This window comes from Toxotes jaculatrix, chromosome 19, assembly GCF_017976425.1.
Source record: "Toxotes jaculatrix isolate fToxJac2 chromosome 19, fToxJac2.pri, whole genome shotgun sequence".
Lineage (NCBI taxonomy): Eukaryota > Metazoa > Chordata > Actinopteri > Toxotidae > Toxotes > Toxotes jaculatrix.
In genome coordinates, this window is record NC_054412.1 from 5239747 (window position 1) to 5259401 (window position 19655).

The window sequence follows — 19655 nt, forward strand, 5'->3', positions numbered from 1 at the left end:
GTCTCCCATATAGTCCGATTTAGAGAATGAATCACCTTGCAGCTTGCAGAGTTATCTTTTAATTGCTAAACGCTAGAACCTCAATATTTATTTTTATGCACGTAACTAAGGATCTACTTTTGTTGTGCTTTTGGCGGATTCAAAATGTCAGCTGATAAAATCTGCCCACAAATCCCTTAAGTTCTATCTAGTTGTGACTCACTGTCTGCAGGCCTGAGTTGTTTATGTAAACACCAGATAGAGAATATTATAGAGGGTATTAGATGGAGGATAGATAGATAGAGGGTGTTGTGTTTTGTGTTTCAGAAGAATCTTGAGTGTTTAGCCTTTTTTTTTCCCTTCCTTTGTGCTAGCGAAACATTTGTTTTAATGCATTTTTCTCCACTGTCGTCTCATTAATAATTGGTTAAACGTATTAATTTTGTCTTTCACAGGAGCGTGAGGAAAAGGTGCGGCTTCAGGCTCAGATCAAAAGGCTGTGGGAGGACAACCAGAGACTGCAGGAGGAGTCCCAGACCTCTGCTGCCAAGCTCAAGAAGTTCACAGAGTGGGTCTTCAACACCATCGACATGAACTGACACACTCCTGCACATTTTAACTCACACACACGCGCACACACACACAGCTTAATACATCAGCACACACAGTCTGGACAGGGACGTGGAAGGGGGTCGACACTGACGATAAATTGTGTACAAGAAGAGCGGAAGCTTGTTGCTAGACCCATTTAGCTAATGCTGAATCCTCCCACTATCTTCCATTGGCGTCAAACATCAGGGGGTATTACTGCCAACCAGTCTCCGTCTCCACTGACCCTCTGTTCAACTTCTCAGGATGAGACTCGAGAAAATGGGTGTTTATCAGATTATGAAGGACTGACCTCTGCTCTCCTATGGGAGCATTGTTGAATTGACCTTTCTCTCATCTTGCTGTGCCAAAATCGTTTTCGCAAAAATTGCCAACAAAGAGAAAGCTTTCCTCCTCCCCCCTCTTTCTGAAGAAGTCGACTTTGCCTCTTGCAGTTATTCCATAGGGGAACGTAAATAATCTCCTCATCCCCCTGCCATGTTTTCCCATTGGACATGCTCCTCTTACAATAGATATGTGGATTTATTTTTTTTTTGTTTCCTCATATTTCTTTTTTTCCTGCTTCCTTTTTCAAGTGCTGCCCAGCTTCTCTGAAAAGTGACTTCAGTGTTTTGTGCCAAATCAAACCCACCATAGCAAAGGGTAGCAGAGACATCCAGGTGACTGAGAAGCCTGTAAGAGGAGGTCTCTGAAACGCCACGCAAAGTCGGACAGGTACGCGACAAATCTGCCAGCCCCGCCACTGAGTGTTTGCTGTAACACAAACCAACACACATGTAATAAATCTAAAGCCACAAGACCACAGGACACAGGAGAGGATTTCATTTCCTTCACATGTAAATGGAGAGTAAAGAAGTTTAGCGCCTCTCCTCAAAGCTTAAACATTTGAACGGTCATTGTGGCTGTTTGTCCGTCAGCCACCAACATGGTGGCAGGTCGATCTGCCTCTGCACCGGAGGAAAATCTGGATTTGTACAGTTAACAGTATTTTTTTTTTTTTCCCCCATTTCTTCTCATCTGTGTCACTCAGATCTGGATTACAACATTCTGTCTGTCTCAATAGCACAAACCCTCACCTGACAGAGGAGTATATTTAAAAGCCATTGGCAAGTGGTGCCATAAAACAAGACTGATATCCAGAGTGCTTTGGTCCATCCCAATTGTATGTCTTAAAAGCAATAGGAAGAAGTCAGGACTCCTGTCTTTCTCTCACAAAAAAAACGGAGCGTTTTCTCTTGGAGGAGGTTTGATGTGGTGAACAGATGTTTTAATGGTTAAACTTGTAAGACATCAGTCTCTGCTGCACAAGAACCTCCGTCATTTTCCACTGAACATCGTGCTTTGGGAAAAAGTAAAGAGAGGACTCCGCTCATCCTCCCACTGTCTGGAATACAGAGAGCCAGCTCATAATAAAAGGACAGAGACATTTTTGGGAGGGAAAAGTTAAGGATTTTTTTTTTTCCCAGGTTAATTTATTTCCTTGTATTATAATTCCAATAAATAAGTTGTTCTATTCGTACAGTACAACTGACATCAGTGTTGAGTTCCTCAAGAAAAAGGTCACTAGCTATATTATTTAAATGGCTTTCTTTCTTAATTCTGGCTAAAGCCTGACTATATGCTTTTTATTCTGTATTATGTTGTATTTTGTGGTGCCCAAGCCTGCTGTCGTGTTGCTTACAGTGCCCTCTAGTGATGACCAGTGGAAATGTCATGATTATTAAATGTGCCGCCAGTCACTCTGTATTTTTTCCAACGCCTCTTCAGCAATCAGTCAGACATCTACCGGGAGGCCACACAGACACACGGGACAGGGAGAATAATCAGAAGCCAGCTCTGAGAGACAATCAAAGGTTGATTTTTGACAAAGGGAGCAGACCTTAGGTGTACTTGTATGTATGTGAGTGTGTGTGTGAGTGTGTGTGTTGTCTGTGCTTAGATTCAAATGTCTCCTCAGGTTCAATCTTTGCTGGGAGTGTGAGGATCTTTTGAGAAAGTAATTCAACAAAAATTACTTATATGGCCATAATAGAATACCTGTGATAAGAGGGAGCTGCAGTGCCTGCTGTACTCGTGGCAACGTGTGTGTGTGTGTGTGTCGTCGGTGTGTGAATGTACATCAGTCTATCCAGCTGTGCCTACAGTCACTTATTTTGGTCATTTACTCCCAGGCAGAGCAGGGATGTGCCTTTGAAACAGCACCTGGGGAAACAGATAAAAGGGAATGGCTCTTCTTCCTCATCCTGAAAAACACCTGGCAACACACACACACACACTTCACACACACACATACAGACACACAAAATCACTTTAAATACTTATTGTTTTTAATCAGCGTCCTACTCACAGTTGTAGACTTGGCCTCGTGAATGTTTGTCCGGGCGAATCTGCTGCGAGGCTTCAGCCTTTCTCTTGTTCAGATGAGCATTTTTCACTGAACACAAACAGACCAAGCAGCCTCCCGATACAGGGACGAGAGTGTGTGAAGTGTACAAAAAGTGTGCACGTGTGCGTGTGTGTGTGTGTGTGTGTGTGTGTGTGCCTTTGCATTGAGTTACTTGCAGTTTATCATTCAGACCAGCTGGCCCCTGTAATAAGAGTATAAAGGAAGAACATTTTTCCCCAGATCACAAAGCCACTCAGAACACAAGCAGGAGCCACAAAGCTATTTCCTCAGCCAGGTGTCAGGCACGACTACAAGAGTGTGGGGTTTATTTCAGGTCGCTAACATTAGCATGCACATTGAAACTGTTGTTCACAGTAGTGGTGTAAGCCTTAATTCCCTGTCTTCTACCATCAAAGCCCTTTTGATGAAAAATATTCCCAGTTTTTGAATCTCCTTAAGTAAATTTGCATCTTGAATCGATGCAATTAAAACCCTGCAGTATATAGCACAAAACGGCACCCGGTCTGAATGTAAAGAGAGTATAAAACAAGCCTAAAGAAATGTGATGTTTACTATAACTGATATTCAGCTCTGCAGCTTTTGCAGGGAGATGAGTGGACTCTTAACAAAAGGATGTAGAAGTGTTGGTTCTGTTTTAAGAATCTCTTGTTAGTCATGGACGGTAACTGCACTAGTGGACAGTCAATAGCTTGATTCTTATTTACTTGGTGAGATGATTTGGTTGTTTTAACAGTTTCACAAGTCGGCCAGTCGTGAAAAACAGTTTGGTAGTAATCCAATAATGTGAAATCCTTAAAATATTCACAAAACACGAGACACGTAGGCAGAAATGATCCAGATCCATCAAGTTTTGCCTGTAAATTGTTTCCCCATAAACACTGGTTTCCTGTCCAGAACTATGTCGATGCTTAAACGATGACTATTAGGTAATGTTTCGTATTTTATTGTACATGGAAAAGTGCTCTAGTTTTTTGTATTTCAAATGAAGTATGGCCAAATGACAAACTGTGCAGTGCAGATGTTTTACTTGCATCTTTAAAAGTGTGCATCAAGTTGGATGTTAGATACAGTTGTCAACCATATACAAAGACATAAACCCACACACCAGTCCACTTCCTTTGTTGTGAATGAGTTATTTTAAAAAAGCAAATAGTTTTTTTTTTCCCTTTCTCAACTTTGTTTTTTGTTGCTTTTAAGAAGGATATGGGAAATGTGAATGTGCAGATGTTCAAATGTTCCATTTTGTAATATCTTATTTTTGAGATCCTTTGCACAATGTTTTATATAAAGGATTGTGTTTACAGGTTTTGGATATGAGAAGGGTGAATCAATCCATTCCTGTTCAATCTCGTCTAGATGTTGCTCCATAGTTTTCTTGCCAGTGTAGTTCCTGACAAACAGAGGGAAGGTGCTTGATTTTATCCACTTCAGATAAAAAAAAAAAAAAAAAAAAAAAAATTTAACCCTCCTTTTCTTTAGGCATCACTGATCAGACAAGAGCAGGCTGGATGTTGTTTGTACTGTGGGGATGCTGGTTTTCAGTCAAGCACAACTTGCGAGGTCAGTGATTGCATCAGGGGAAGGAAGGGGAAGGTTACACAGAGCTCAGAGTCACGGCTCACACTGCGGTGCCGTGATCCGTTTTGTTTCCTCCTGTTTGAAGAACAAACTAAAGAGTGATGTGATCAGCTCTGACTGGAGATAAAGCACAACGCGGTTTCAAGAGGACCATATGTTTTGCAGAAGGAAAAATACTGTTTACATCCCGGATCCATTGTCTTTGTAAAATGTAAAAGGTATGAAAAAAGACATTTGCAGTGATCACAGTAAGTTTCTGAAATAAATAAATGCTGTATCGATTTGTGGTGCTGGTGACTGGTTTGTTTCTGCACTGGAATTAATCTTTATTTTACTTTTTTTTAACAGCCACCAACACATCGTCACGTTTTCGTCACTGTCTCTCTCATACTTAAGTCCAGGGGAAGTGGATTTGCTTTACTCTCTCCTGCAGAGCTTTTGTCTGATTGTATCTTGCAGTGAGTGAACTAGAGAGCGAGGAGAGGTTAGAGGTCTGGGATTTGGACGGTGACTTCCTCAGGCTCCTGTCATTCTGCTATCACACCGATTCACCTGATTGCACTTTAACTGCTCTCACAGCCAGAGCCAGAAACCACCTCACCTGTGTTTCCCTAGACACTCATTATGTAGTAGCTGGTCACCACTGCTGAAAGAGATGATAGGAAATTATAGTAACATAATTCAACTGTTTTTTTGAATATATATATAAAACAAAATATTTATTTCTACCTCTAAACTTAATTGAAGAAACAGCACTATCACTCTGTACAACATGACCTCTTTATTACGGAGGAAAGAAAGGTTGGTATTCCCCTCATGACTAAAAAGAAATGGAGTCAGAGTCAAGGTTACCTCTCTTTTAAGCTGCCATATTTACTAACATCACATTGATAATAATAGTCTTCTTGTCCAAAGGCTTTTTGATTGTTGATGCATGCAGGGATTTCAGACTTTATAAAAAAAAAAAACAAACTGCTTTACCTCTTTGAAGCATCAACAAATCTCTGCTCAAATTTCTTTCACAGTCCAAATATAAAAAGCCTTTTTTTTGTGTTCCAGTGCTTTAATGTTTAAGTATATCTGTTATAAGAATAAACACCTGACTTAATTTATGTACAAACAGTGCAGCTGAGAGAACTACAAACAGACTTGTTGGTCCGTCACCTATGCTGCTGTGGACTGACCTGTGCTCGTTTCAGTCTGTGCGCCTGCAGCCATGTTTGGGGGCTGCGTGCGGCCAGAGCAGCAGTGACTCCAGTGTCAGTACAGAGGAGGACAGGTGTAATGCGGAGGAGGCCACAGATTAGTCATCTCTGGCACGGGTGGAAAATGTGGGGGCTGAATCACCTGCGGTTCCTTTCAAGGATTTGCTACAGAGACAAGAGTACAAGACCTAAATTGAAGTCTGATCAGGGAGAACAGGAGCCTGCTGTGTCTTTGTGTCTTCATTTGCAAAGAACTAAATGTGCACCTTTGGGCATCATTAAGTTTCTCAGAGTTACCTACATGTGAGAGCTGCACAGTGCTACCGGTGGTATATACCGGTGGCCAACTGAAGCCCCCACTTGGGGCGATTTGGTAGTTGGAGGATAGTTCATCAGTGTCAAGCTTAAGTGCATCAGATCTCATACCAACTCAAATAACTATCTAAACCCACTTTAACCCCCGTGCTTCCCCACGAGGTAATGAAATATATTTGGCTTGGTGGTTGATTTTGAACTTTGTCCTCTCTTGCTTGTCATTTTCTGAGAAATAATTGGAAGGTTCGGATGTTTTTTGGTCACTTGGGGGCAGCACAACAAGCTGTAAACACAACAGTGAGACATTATCACATTCTTTTCAAGCTGATGGGTTAAAATAGAGCAACACCTTTCACGTCACACATAGTTTTTTGCTATATTGTTAATATTAGAACATGGATTAGTGCCACTTTAATGTATCTTCATGTTTTACTAACAGTCAAATGAAAAGCAAAGGAGAGGTACATTATTTGGGTGAGTCTACATGAAGTATGAGAGCGTGTCTGTTTCCTGGTTGCAGTTTAAAGGATGTGTGCTCTGAATGTTTACTGTTTACTGAGCCATGATGAAACAATACACAGAGGTTTAGTAACCGGTGGCCTCCAGTGAATTGCCAGCCTGAGAAAACACCCACATGAACACAAGTTAAATACATTTCAAATGAAAACACTTCTTTTCTATTAATCTTTAAAAAGTAGTAGCATTAACAACAGATGTGACCTGCATCTCCGTCTCATCTCTGCTGCCACTGTGACTGGAGAAGGAGAACGAAGCATCTCTGTGTTCCGGCAGCATGTGGCTCGCTGTTGACTTTTTTTTTTTTTTTTTCTTTCTCTTGTGTCTTGTATGGACCCTTGATGCTTTTATCCCACACACTCCAGCAGCCCACACAACGCCTCTCTGTGTGGCTCTCAGCTCTTATCGAGCACTCAAGAAGAGAGACAGCGAAAGTCGAGGTGTTTTGTTCTACAGAGGCAGAGCTTTGTTGTTTGCCATCATCTGAGATGTGAACATTCCCTTGGTGCTTTTAAGGCGGTCTGTCGATTTACACAATACCTGTCAGTCTGTGTCACTGTCTGTGATGGCTGTGCGTGTTCAGCAGACTGTCCCGGCGACGCACGCACACAGACACGCACGTCTTTGACATCTCCATTATTTCTCGTTTTGATCTCGGTTTTTAGAAGATGTGAAGCATCATGAGAAGCTTTAATTAGTCTATTGACGAAGACTTGGACTGCCTCACGAAAAAGTGCTTCACAAACTCGATACAGGAATCGCTCTTAAGAGCTGTCAGCTCTTAATTTGACAAAATTTCCACTGAAGTGTTTTAATTTGGTAGGAAAAAAAAGTGGCAAAGTGGATGATAAAGCCATCCAGAACTCATGTTAGTCACCTCTTAATTTGCAGAATTGAAGTCACCCACCTGACATGCAGACTCCCTCCATCTCCCCAGCTTCCCCCCCTGCACCAGCATTTAGATTTAAGTCACAAGCTTTGGATCAGGATGAAGAGCTCACACATCTGGAAGGAGCTCAAAATAGAACCACTGCTCCTTTGTAGTGAAAGGAGCCAGGCAGTGTGCTTTTGGGGTCTGATTAGGATGCCCCCTGGATGCCTGTGGAGATTTTCCAGGCACGTCCAACTGGAAGGATTTCCTTGAGGCAGACCCAGAACGCACTGAAGGATTATATGTCCCATCTGGCCTGGAAACGCCTTGGGATCCCCCATGAGGAGCTGGAGGAAGTAGCCAGGAGGAGGGCGTTTTTAGGAGACTTTGTGTACCTGACACCACCACAACTCAGACCCAGACAAGTAGCAGAAGAAGAACTGAATGAAAAGTAATGTGAGCTGAAGATTAATTCTGAATGTTTGGGTTTTTTTTTTTTTAATCTTCATGTAAATGTTTTCAGGCTCTGCTGGGAGCTTTGTGAGAGTCATACAAACAGTAAAAGTTAACATAATTCACGTTTCATACAACATAATTCGTACAGCTTTTGCTCTCAGCTGGTGCAACGTGTGCTATTACACAGAATCACTCCCCAGATGCATGCCCATACGCCACTACCCGACTTGGACAAGAACAAGAATCAGATTCAGCCCAGTGAGGGTCCTTTCAATATATCGACCTGCAAACATATGTGTGCAAATACATGTTAAGAGGCATGTAGCAATAAAAGAGCACCAAATGTGGGGCAACCCCCACACAAACACACACACACACACACACACACACACACACCCCAGTGGGACCTTCTCTTCCTGTTTACTGTTGCTCAATAATTCAGTTGGTCCAGAGTGGAGGTTATAGTTTTCCTTCCATGAGTAGACATGTTGTTGTGTGTGTGAGTGTGTGTGTGTGTGTGTGTGTGTGTGTGTGAGTGTGTGTGTGTGTATGAATGTCGATCTGTCAGGCTAGAGTGGTCCATTAGTATCAATGCTGTTTTTGACGACAGTTAGCTGGTAAGTGCACATATTGATTTGTGAGCTTATTGACGTCCATTTTTCCATTTGCACACTAAACAGCAGATGAAAGTGAGAAAGCAAAAAGAGAGAAACAACTGGCTTTTGAAGTGTGCTGCCACTTCACTCCCTGTCCCAGTAATATTCTGTTGAATTAGGCCAGCAAATATTTTTAGTCTCCACCACCGGCAGTGAGGAGTATGCTGCCTGAATCACTGCAAATATGCCGTGTGTTAACACGCCTCATGTGAGATCTGGTTACATGCAGAAACACACGCAGACATGTAGCGAAGAAGTGCAACTGTTCCTGACTGCTGTAAGCACCCTGTTTCCTCTCTTAGTCCATCATTGCATCAGATGCTTTGATGTGCCCCAGTGCTCGGCCAAAAGTCCCGTCAGCTGAGAGTTTATCTGCAGGGGCCCGCGGCTCCTTGTTTTAAAGCGGTGAGACCTGCATGTGTCTGAGAGGAGAAATTAAGGGAGATTACGCTGAGAGAGAAAAAGGGGGGACGGGGTGAGGGGAAAAAAATAGTTCAGTAAAGTTTAATGGCTTTATTGCACCAGGATAAGAGTGTACAGAACATTTGCCTTTCAGTGGATATCATAACGCTTGTGGGTGCGTGTGTCTCAGCAGAGTTAAAGTGTCTTCCTCTGAACCACAACACTCTAAAATCTGACAAGTTGACTTTACTAAAAAAAATATAGGAAACCGATTGCCTTGAAAAAGGTAAGTAACTATAACTAATAGTTTTAAGTTTGGTTACTTTACATATTCTTGTTCTGTGTACTTAAGATTTGTTGTATGTACTTAATTTTGTGAAGTAATTTTAACTTAGTTTGGTTAGGTTGTTTCAACTTAGAAACAGCAAGTAACATTAACTTGTTATTTACTTAGCTATATCAAGTTAGTCCAACCTACATGAACAGTACTGTTTACTTAGTAGAATCTAGGAAACCGATTGCCTTATATGAATAAAGTAAGCACAACAAAGGATGATAAGTTCACAAGGCTCTGTTTATTTTAAACAAAAATCTATTATAACAAGCCTCTTCACAAAAGGCCAATGCCAGTGAAACAAATAAAATTCTATAATTCAAATAAATCATACTTTTAGCCTTACCACAAGGAAGCTCTAGTCGACTTTCAGGCTAAATAAAGCATCAGTATGCTTTGAACTGTAACAGGAAGGCACTGTAGCGTAACATTTGACTCCAATTTGTAAAAAAGTTGTAAACCCTCTTGTATTGAAACTTACTTAGCCTTACTTGGGGCAATATGTCACAAATCCACAAAATGTCAAAATAACAATACATTGCAACAATATATTACTATTACATCTCTGCTCCACTAATAGTGAGTATTTAAACTTGGGCTTTTATTTTCTAAACTTAGTGACTAACTAACAAGTTAGTGTTGGTTGATTAAAACAAAAAATACCCCATATATTTAACACAATACAATTAGGTAATAATAAAAAATGTAGGTAACCACAAACCTAACTGTACAAACTGAAATAATAGTAATAATAGAAGTACCCCAAATCATCTGTCTGTAATCAAGTGTCTATGCTTCAGCATCTTTAACTGTTAGTTGTAGATGCGTGCAGCTTTGAGCCTCTACAACAAAAGTGCATTTTTCAAGCTCTGAAGTTTTGGCCTGAGGTTACCTACACCCAGACTGAGCATCACCCTTTGAATGAAGTCAAAGGTGTTTTTTAGACTTTTTGGATAATCAAGATGAAGGGCATAGATTAGTCCAAATATAAGGCAAACAGCTTGATCGTGGCTTTCAATGTCATCCATGACAACTGTACCTTCCAGAATAATGCCAATGCTGGATGGTTCAAGGTGTAGAGCACTTGGGCGTGGCTGCTCACTGACTTCAGGAATGACAGTCAATATTCCCACAGGAACATGGCTGAAATCTGCCATGGAATCTGAATCCTGTGGATATTAAGAAAAGTAAAAAAAAAAATACAAATCAGGTGAAAACCTTGGCTTCCTAGTGCACGTATAAGACCAAAGAACACACCATATTTTGGAATACTTACAAAACAAACTTGGTAGAATTCTCTTCCATCATCCCCGAGGAAAACCGACAGACAGCGCAGGACAGCAGTCCTCTTGGCAATCACATCATTTGTCTAACAGTAGGAGAAAAACAGTAAAACTAAATAAAAGCATTGTCTGAAGAAACTGTATCACATTTTTCCAAAGTAAGTGATAATTGTTCATTGAGAGCGCTTGTGAGAGCACTTATTTATTGTCTTGCTAAGATATAATGTTGATATCCTTTTTGCCTTTGTACAATTAATATGAGGCAAAAGTGGCTGGTTTTGCCTAAAATGATTACTGTAAATGAGTAAGAGGAATTGTGTGATTGTGTGCATGTTCAACTGAACAGAATTTCCTGTCCCTTAGACAAAAAGAGAAGGAATGCTTACCCTGTTTTCAACCTGGACAAGGATCTCTGAGAGTGTATTGCCAATGATTCCCTTCTTAGCCTTGAAGATCTCCAGGAAACGTGGGGTGTGGCGGTCCAAGGACTCAAAGAAGTCTTGCTCTAGATCCCTACTTGCCACTCTGGTGAACTCTGCAAAAACCTTTATGGACAAAACAAGAGAAACACAATATCTTATTAAAAAAAAGTGAAAAGAAAACCACAAAATTGGTTGACAAATTGTATGGGGTGGCCCATTTGTATTTTCTACATTTTCCTCTTTGCTTACCTGTTGTTTCCTAAAAAGAGCTGGCCAGCGTTCCAACATCTGCTTTACAGATGGCTGCTCTTCCACAATTTCTTTACGTCTCAATGAGAAGGTCTGGCTCATCAGGCGATTCACATAGAGTAGATTTGGCGACCTTTTCTTCATTTCATTTTCCAGGTTCTGTCGAGAGCTTTCAAGTGTCAGTCCATCCTCACCCAGTGGAAAATTAGGCAGAAAGTTTGTCTCACTTCTCCTGGGTCTCTTTAGATTTTTTGCTGGTGGCTCTCCACCTGGGTTCTGTCGGGTTTTTTTGTTACCGTTGACAGACACATCTACCATTCCACATTGGCGGAGTTTGGCACGGAGATTACCCATTTTGAATTTTAAGCTGTTCTTCCATCCATTGCAAGCCCTGGTGGATCCTGGTTCTTTAAGGCAAGGGTGCTTACTGATCAGTGCCTCAGCAACAATACAGAAGTGTTCATCTTGGGGATAAGCTGAGTATTTATACATCTCCTCTGCTAGCTTCTGCAAAATGTCATGCTTCATGTCTCGTGACACTGACATGCGTGTTCCATCTCTCATGTAAATGAGGTTTCCCTGTCTCAGTCTATATTCAATATCCACAGAGAAATATGGCACCTCAAATGTGGATGGCCATGGGTCACGTGAGGTTTCCGTGTTGTGTGGCAGAATTTCGGTGTCAGATGAACTTGCTGTAGACCAGTCACAGGCTGAAGATAAAGGGCTGACTGAAGACAATGTCACGGTTACATTTTCAAGTGAGACGATCTTCAGTGTTGGTCTTGTGGGTAATTCGGTTAAATCTGAGACGTTGCAAAAAGCATTGTTGAACTCCGGGTCTTCATAGTGAAGCATGAAGTCATATTGCAGATTGAGCCGTTTTTTCAGCTCACTTATGAGTTCTTCCAAACTATTGGGCCTTTCTTGGAAACTGACCTTGCGAATGTCGTTTTCACCAACCACTACTCTCACTGGCCAGGATTGGTCCATGATTCTGAAAGGGGGAAAAAAACTTCAGCACAAAATGTAACGTTTCAGGGTAACAAACAGCTGGCCTTTCACTCTGTAGGCAGAGAGGGGAACAATGTCATTGAGGTCCTTTAACTGGGTTACAAGCAGGCTTGAGCTACTTTTGCAGACTTCGTAAGATCTGAGGTGTTCATGATACCATGCAAACATCTGTCTGCAAATGAACATAACATTGGTATCCACAATCAAAATCTGATGAATCTGCCTGAACTCTGGAAGACCTGCACATGAACCAACAGACACCAACATGTCACTTGCATACTTAATCCCATCTATGAAGACAGATCTTGCTGCAAGGACTGTCTTTTGAGGTGAATATCTTGCCAACAAATATTGCTGCACACCGTCTGGAAGGGAAGAAACAAGGATGCTCTTTGCTTTATCCAGTTCTAATGCCGGTTTAAAAAATGAAGCAGACTCTAAGTGGTAGGCCATCATCTTCTGATGTCTATCAGCTAAAGTCAGAGGAACATTTCTGAAGTTGTAGGCTTCACGAATGACACGCTTGAAAAATTTGTGCTTCCCCTCAAACCTCATTGTCCACACATCCGCAAGTGGTCCATATACTTGAATCAGATGGGGATAATGCTCCAGGTAATGGTGTTTTGGACGGAGCCTGTAATGAGGGAATGCCCTTTGAAGCAAAGACCTATGCTCTGACACCTTGAAATCCAGATAGTGGAGCACCTCCTCGGTAAATCTTGAAGACATGGCCAATTCAACCACATCTTTCAAGCACAGCAGAACTTCCCATGTTTCATCTCCCTCTGGGATATGATGACCAATCAACAGGGGAATCAGTCTGATCAAGCTCCAATTTTCATGACCATTTCCTCCAATGGTCCCTCTTGCTTGAAATGTTTTTGGTATTGCCTGAGGCTGGTTAGTCTTGTCTGAATGTGCATAGGGAAAATCCTTTATAGCACAATTGAGCATCTCAAGTGTAAGGAACTTCCTTTTTATCAAGTCCTGAATGCAAATGCACAGCTCAGAAGGAACGATACCTTCAAGCAAATCATGGAGGATATCAGGGGGAAAACCGCCCACAACATGAAAGTGCTCCAAATGTTCGCTGAGCGGACAGGTGTCTTTCACACCATATTGCTTTGCCATGTTGGCATCTTGCTTAACTTCCAACACCTGTTGATCATGTTCTTGTTTTGTTCTCAAGCAAAAATGTCCAGAACTAACTTCTTTCTCTTGTATTTCCTGCCTTGTAGCCATGCAAAAGCGGCAAATTTTATCAGAGACAAAGCTTTCGTGGAATCCCCCCAATGAATGAGCTGCCAAATTATCTGCTGCAACATACATAACAGTTCCTCTCACACTTGATCCCAGTTTCTCCACATATACGCCATGCTTTTCAAGAAGAACTAGATCATGAAGGAGTGGCCGAAGAACTTCAGAATACCCACATGCTTTGACAGTATTTGTCTTACAAAGAAGAGCCAGCTGTATTGAGTAGAGGGAAGAGCGAAATCTTGGTGCAAGATTTGCAAGTACCCAATACACTGCACATATTTTGTGCTTCTTTTTGGAGGTTCCGAGTGGATTTGCAACTTCAAAGTCATCTATGTAGAGACCCAAAGCAATGGTAAAATTTTCTTCCACCAGTAAAGCATTTTCTTTGAAACATGAACCATCCCTGAATGTGTTATATCCTTGCATATAACTGCTATTAACTTGGAGAGCCTTGTCCAAGATTTCCTCTTTGTTTAACAAAACCTGGAGCATTTGAAGAACAGGTATGTAAACAACTGACTGCTTCTCTTCACTCATAACAAATTCAACAGGTTCCACGACTTTAAATTCTTTTATTGTGTATGATGCTCTTTTGCAAGACGTGGATAGGGAACCTCCAACCTGAGTGTGTTTCAGAATAACATTGCTCTCTGAGATTGCATTTACAATTTCTCTTGCAATGGACACATCTGCATCAGGATAGTAGTTCAGGAGTATTCGTTGAACAGCAGAAAAAAGCAAAGGCTTTGAAAGGTCCATTATCTGCTGTATCTGCTGTATTAAATCTTGTACAGCGCTTTCAGATATACTGAGTACAGTTCGCATTCTGAGGAAGAGGGCTGCCAAATTGTGCTCAAGCTGATGCTCCAATTCCTCAGTATTACCTGCTACCAACTCCTCTTCATGCAAATCAGTTTCATCTTGAATGACACTTTCCACTTCAGTTCCAGAAACTTCAATCAAAGGTTGTGTGTGTTTTAAAATCCCTGGCTTGAACTGCAACTGGCTATGCATCTGTCTGCCATCATGGTTTTTGCTTTTGTGGGCATTAAATGTTGTATAGACGCTCGTTTCAAAATCACAATTCTTGTAGGGACACTGGACTTTCTGGCACATTCGGATATGTGTACGCAAATGTGAAAAAAACTCCTTTTCTGCACATGGCTCTGCGAAATCACAAAGTTGACACTGGAATACATGTTTTCTGGCATCAATAAGATGATCATTGATCAGTGAGTGTGCTCTTGATAAATGTACCTTCAGTGCGTTAAAGGACTTAAATGTGCAGGGGCACTGCTTATGAAGACATGGTAAAGGTAATGCTCTTGTGTAGCCACCATGTTTAAGTCTATAATGTTTAAGAAGCTGCCCTCGCTTTTCACAGGTGAAGTTGCAAAACTTACACGTCCACTGCATCAGTGTTGATTGTCTGTCTTCAATCTGCAAAAAAAAAAAAAAAAAACAGTCACAAACATGGCTTTAAATGCATAGATATGACAAGAGGAGGAGGTTGTGCTTACACTAGATCCTACTTTAAACCAAGTGCACTCACACCTGACCTAGTCTGTTTTGGTTTTTCAACTTCAAATATCATCAATACTATGGTATCAAGAATTTACAATTACTATGCTTTATAATATGTACAGAACATTCACAAAATTGGTTAAGCATCTGACAAAACAAAAAAAAGTTAATTGTATTAAAAACTTAACCTAAACTTACATAAAAAGTTTTATTTCTATATGCAGAAATCATTTCTAAAGCTTCACGTCTCTCTTGAAAATGAGTTTAATGTCTCAACAAGATAATCTGTATTTTATTTTATTTTTTTCAAGGCTTTTTTGTTAATGTTGTTTACATTTCAATTTATTCTATGTCATTTTTAATTAGGACTCGTATCGATCTCGTCATAGGTACTGTCACTTAACTGTTTAATCTCAATCATTCATTCACGCTTCTGGAAACGTTATGACAACTCCGCCCTCTATCCCCCCCACAGCAGTCTGACTGTACAGCCGCAGAATGGCAGCTCCAAACACGTACCATGATTAGCTTTGGTGAAGCAAGAGACCCCATATAGACCCAATAGCAACAGAGTGAAAGCGTTTGGTTATTAGCCATGTGCTACAAATAACCTATTCTCGGGGCATAGTCATACTACAGGCTACTAATAAAATCACATGTAATCGTATTACAGCATACAGGTATTATAGCTTACGCGGCGACGAAGTTTACACCAACTTCGGACCTGCATTTTATCAGTCTTCCCGCAGCTTGGTTACTCCCGATCCATAACACTGTCTTAGTGTCTCCTTGTAAACTGTCCTACAGCACGACTCCACTTAAAGTGAATGCTGCCTCTACCTGACCGAATGAAATGAAGACTAGCATCGTGAAAGCACCATAAACGCCATTAGCATCGAGAGCATCGAGAGTACCATAAGCACCGTGAAAACGGCAGAGAAAAACTACGCGACAGTTTCACACATACCCAGTGTAAATAACATGATGCACACAGATATGCCAAACTCTCATTGCATGTCTATAATTAGCCCATCATCCCGCTTCCACAGGGTGCTAGCTTGAAAAACAGGTCTGAGTTAGCATTCGGTTAACTTCTCGCTTTTCTTATACTCAAGACTTTCCTGACACAAAACAAAGTTACAGAAACAAATCGAAGAAACAAGGTGAAACACTATTTTCTGCTTACAGTATACATGCTTACAGGCTACAAGTAAAATAGCTAATGTGTCTCTGTGTGTCCTACCGTGCAGGAGAAACCTTGCGAAACGACGGTGGAGGAGGGAAAGTGAACGTTATATTAAACTGTTACGAAAGTTCCCCACAAGGAGGCACCTAACCCCATGATACTACTCTTTGTCAATTATGACGCTAATAAATTATTTGCAGTCATTTACAGACATAAACACTAAACGCTGTCAAAAACAACTTATCGAAGTCTTAGTTTAGGCCTATGTTAACGTTAACATTAGTCTGCAAATAGTCTTATCACCTTCTACATGCAAAACTGGCTTGTTACAATAATGTGTAAAAATTAAAATCATAGATGACACACGACGATATTGAAGTGTAATGACTCACCTTGAGAGGAGGTCTGCTTCTTCCAACGATCAGTTTCAAAAAGTTTCTGGAATCTTCCCGCTATGCTTTACTGCGCATGTGCACTGCTGAACTAAAGCCTTCACAAAAAGTTTCAAGTCCAGTTTACACAAGAGAACTTAGTTTTATGCCTCTCTCAGGCTAAGCGAGCATGTTACTCACATTCCTTGAGTTAAATCGACAGGATAGTGAGACTTAAGTAAGGTAAACAAATGTAAATTAAGTAAGCATAGATATTACCTTTTAGAGTGAAACGTATGGAAGCTGAAACATGTTTTTCTTAATCCTGTTATCACAGGATCAGCAATTTGTTATCTGTGGATAACAAAGCTGTTTTCTCACCATAACAGGTTTGTAGATAATGCTCAGTTAATGAGAACGCAAAAGCTTTATTTGGTAAAGACTCTGGCCTCTGCCCCATCACCCAGACAGATATCATACGGCCACGTTGAGGTCCCACCTGGGGAATCAAAGACTGGGCCTTTTCAGCTAAAACAATCACTGGATGATTGGAGGAAAGTCTGCAAACAAATCCCAGTGAAATCACTGGATAGTAACCGAGAGGTGGAGCCCGAGAGTGATTTTAAAATAATATGAAAATTTTCACCCCTCTTGAACTTACGTACAGAGAGGAACACTTGAACACTGAACATCATTCAGAAGTTAGATTCACTCTAAAGGGGAAAATATAACTCTGTTCTTGGCAGCAGTCGACTCTCCACTTACACGACGCGACGAGCTCAAAGTTGAAGAGCACTTCGGCTCTTTAATCCATCCTAAAATGTTCACGCAGTTACCTTCCATTTCCATGTGGAGCCACTGGTGTGTTCTGTAAGTAATCAGTGGCACGAGTTGTAATACTTCAAACATGTTGTAAATGTGCAAAAGAAATGGTATGCTCAAGGCCGTGCTTCATTCATACAACTGCAAAACACAGGTGAAAACAAATACAGCATACAGTAGCACAAGCCTGAGTACTCATTCATTTTTCACCACCACGCACCAGGAAAATACGAACAGGACATCTCCCCATCCATCCATCATTAAAGTCAGTTCGATATTTTTTTTCTATTGTGGCTGAATCTGGGAGCTTTTGGATGCCAGATGGACGAGTCCAGAACTTTCACATAAAAATTCTGTGCTAACTGTGACCCTGACAAAGGCTGCCTGTTACCAGGAAATACATTTCCTGAAACCTACAGTGTTTGCCTCAGGGCTGCTACACAAATCAGACACTGGGATTTAAAATTTAATCATTATTCTCACCTGCAGAAGGAAGCACCACTGATTTTCATCCCCTAAATATACGGAGGCAGGAACCAACACATGATATAATTATAAAGTTATTTTCTGTCAATTCAGTCCTTGTTTGGAAAAAGCGAGAAGAGAGTGGGAGTACATGGTTTTTTTGTGTTAAAAAAAATCACACAAAAATAAACACGTCACAGTTTTATTCTAACAGAAAGGAGCACAATGACAAAGGTCATATAAAGCACTTGAACACACTCAAGCTCTAAAATGTTATGGCGGTGGCTTGATTGTTTGAGCAGCAGGTTTATGATTGGAGGGTTTTCACACTAATCAGCTAGACAACAACAACAACAACAACAAAAATCTGTTAAACAGCATGAATTCGGACTGTTGTTCAGGGCAGCTCACAGATTGAAGACGGAAAAGTTTGCATCCATTAGATAAATTAACAAAGCTATTCACTTACAATAATAACTTCAAAAACACAATGCTAATTCTTTCCAAAAAAGATCTCATTCATGAATTGCAGTTTTGTTTGTTTGTTTGTTTGTTTGTACTGTTCAACCACAATATGAACCAAGGTGGGCTCAGCATTATAACCCAAACCTCTGACCCTTTAATGCAAGAACAAACACACACTCTCTCAGACCAGGAACAATTGTGTGTCAGCGGGAGAGAGAGAACAGCAGCTGCTTCTCATCCCACAGCCTTTTCTCTACCCCCCCTCTCTCTCTACAGCTGTTCCACCTCTCTCTCTCTCTCTCTCTCTCTCTCTCTCTCTCTCTCTCTCTCTCTCTCTCTCTCTCTCTCTCTCTCTCTCTCTCTCTCTCTCTGAGTGTGCAGCGCTTTGGTGGGTCGGTGAAGCCGCTTTTTGGCTTCGGAGCTCCAAGCGAGATAGAAGCCGGCACTGAGGTAAGGAGGAGGGATGGAGGGGCGAGGACGATGGGATGAAAGAGAGAAATGATTAATGAATGAACGGATAGAGATAGAGAGAGGGAAGGTGAATAAAAGTAGGTGGAATTTCTGTTGCGCTCTGCGCTTTGACGCGCTCCGTGATGTTAATAGTCTGTGCGGCGATGTTAATCTGAAAGTGATGGACTCGGGTGCTGGTTTAGATGTTGGATATGTAGCTGCGTGTGTGTGTGTGCGTGTGTGTGCGCGCGCGCGCAGATGTGCGTGTGTGCGCGCACCAGAAAGCTGATGTTTGATCGCACCTGTGATTGAAGGGAGCGGGCACTTAGCTGGTTAGTTAAGTGACACTCGAAGGACACCAGCGTCCGTTTGGAGTGAATTGTGTGTGTGTGTGTGTGTGTGTTTGTCCGTGTGTATTGGTCTCCTGTACATGAGAGACACACTCAGTCCACAGTATATCTGTTCATATGGCTGTTTGGTGAAAACGTACATGCAAGTACGTTACTACAAGTGTGTGTGTGTGTGTGTGTGTGTGTGTGTGTGTGTGTGTAAGAGACAGTCTAAATTAGGCTGCAGCGCTGCTGGCTCTGTGCGTTTGGGGAGTGGAGCGGTCCTGTGAGGATAGAGAGACCTCAGACATCTGTTGGAGAGAGAGATCTGTGTGTATGTTCTCATGTAGATGGTGTGACACCATCGTCCATCAAACCTAAACCATCCAAACGCATGTTATGTTTGAGCTTCACCCCGGCTGTGACCATTTAGATTTTTTAGTTACCTGTGGCCTGGTTGTATTTAATGTACTGGCTGTCTTACCTT

General features: G+C 41.4%; 3 protein-coding genes across 3 annotated transcripts in view; 2 read left to right on the forward strand and 1 right to left on the reverse strand.

Annotated features, from left to right (window-relative positions):
* sipa1l1 (signal-induced proliferation-associated 1 like 1) overlaps window positions 1–4914 on the forward strand; it is a 67536-nt gene extending 62622 nt beyond the window's left edge. Inside the window, exon 27 of the mRNA XM_041064403.1 lies at window positions 435–4914. Coding sequence (XP_040920337.1) covers window positions 435–578 — 144 coding nt within the window. The 3' untranslated portion in view covers window positions 579–4914. The remainder of the gene's footprint in view (window positions 1–434) is intronic.
* Window positions 4915–8960: 4046 nt separating this feature from the next.
* Window positions 8961–16900, reverse strand: LOC121199940. The gene is made up of 7 exons (XM_041064958.1): window positions 16659–16900; window positions 14960–14996; window positions 11283–12279; window positions 10998–11156; window positions 10605–10697; window positions 10327–10497; window positions 8961–9014 (listed from the first exon to the last, which is right to left on the reverse strand). Exons 3-7 carry the CDS (start codon window positions 12273–12275, stop codon window positions 8961–8963), a joined length of 1470 nt encoding a protein of 489 aa, XP_040920892.1. The 5' UTR covers window positions 12276–12279; window positions 14960–14996; window positions 16659–16900.
* Window positions 16901–18785: 1885 nt separating this feature from the next.
* LOC121199506 (regulator of G-protein signaling 6-like) overlaps window positions 18786–19655 on the forward strand; it is a 106995-nt gene continuing 106125 nt past the window's right edge. The window contains exon 1 of the mRNA XM_041064252.1: window positions 18786–18839. The gene's annotated coding sequence lies outside the window, so the exon portion shown is untranslated. The remainder of the gene's footprint in view (window positions 18840–19655) is intronic.

Bases quoted from the DNA above. Each gene is read 5' to 3' on its own strand.
- LOC121199940 (XM_041064958.1), bottom strand. From the start codon at position 12,275: ATGGACCAATCCTGGCCAGTGAGAGTAGTGGTTGGTGAAAACGACATT. The intron at 11,157-11,282 runs GTAAGCAAAGAG...TTGTCCATAAAG, and splicing joins CTCTTTTTAGGAAACAACAG to GTTTTTGCAGAGTTCACCAG. The intron at 10,698-10,997 runs GTAAGCATTCCT...TCCTACTGTTAG, and splicing joins TTGTCCAGGTTGAAAACAGG to ACAAATGATGTGATTGCCAA.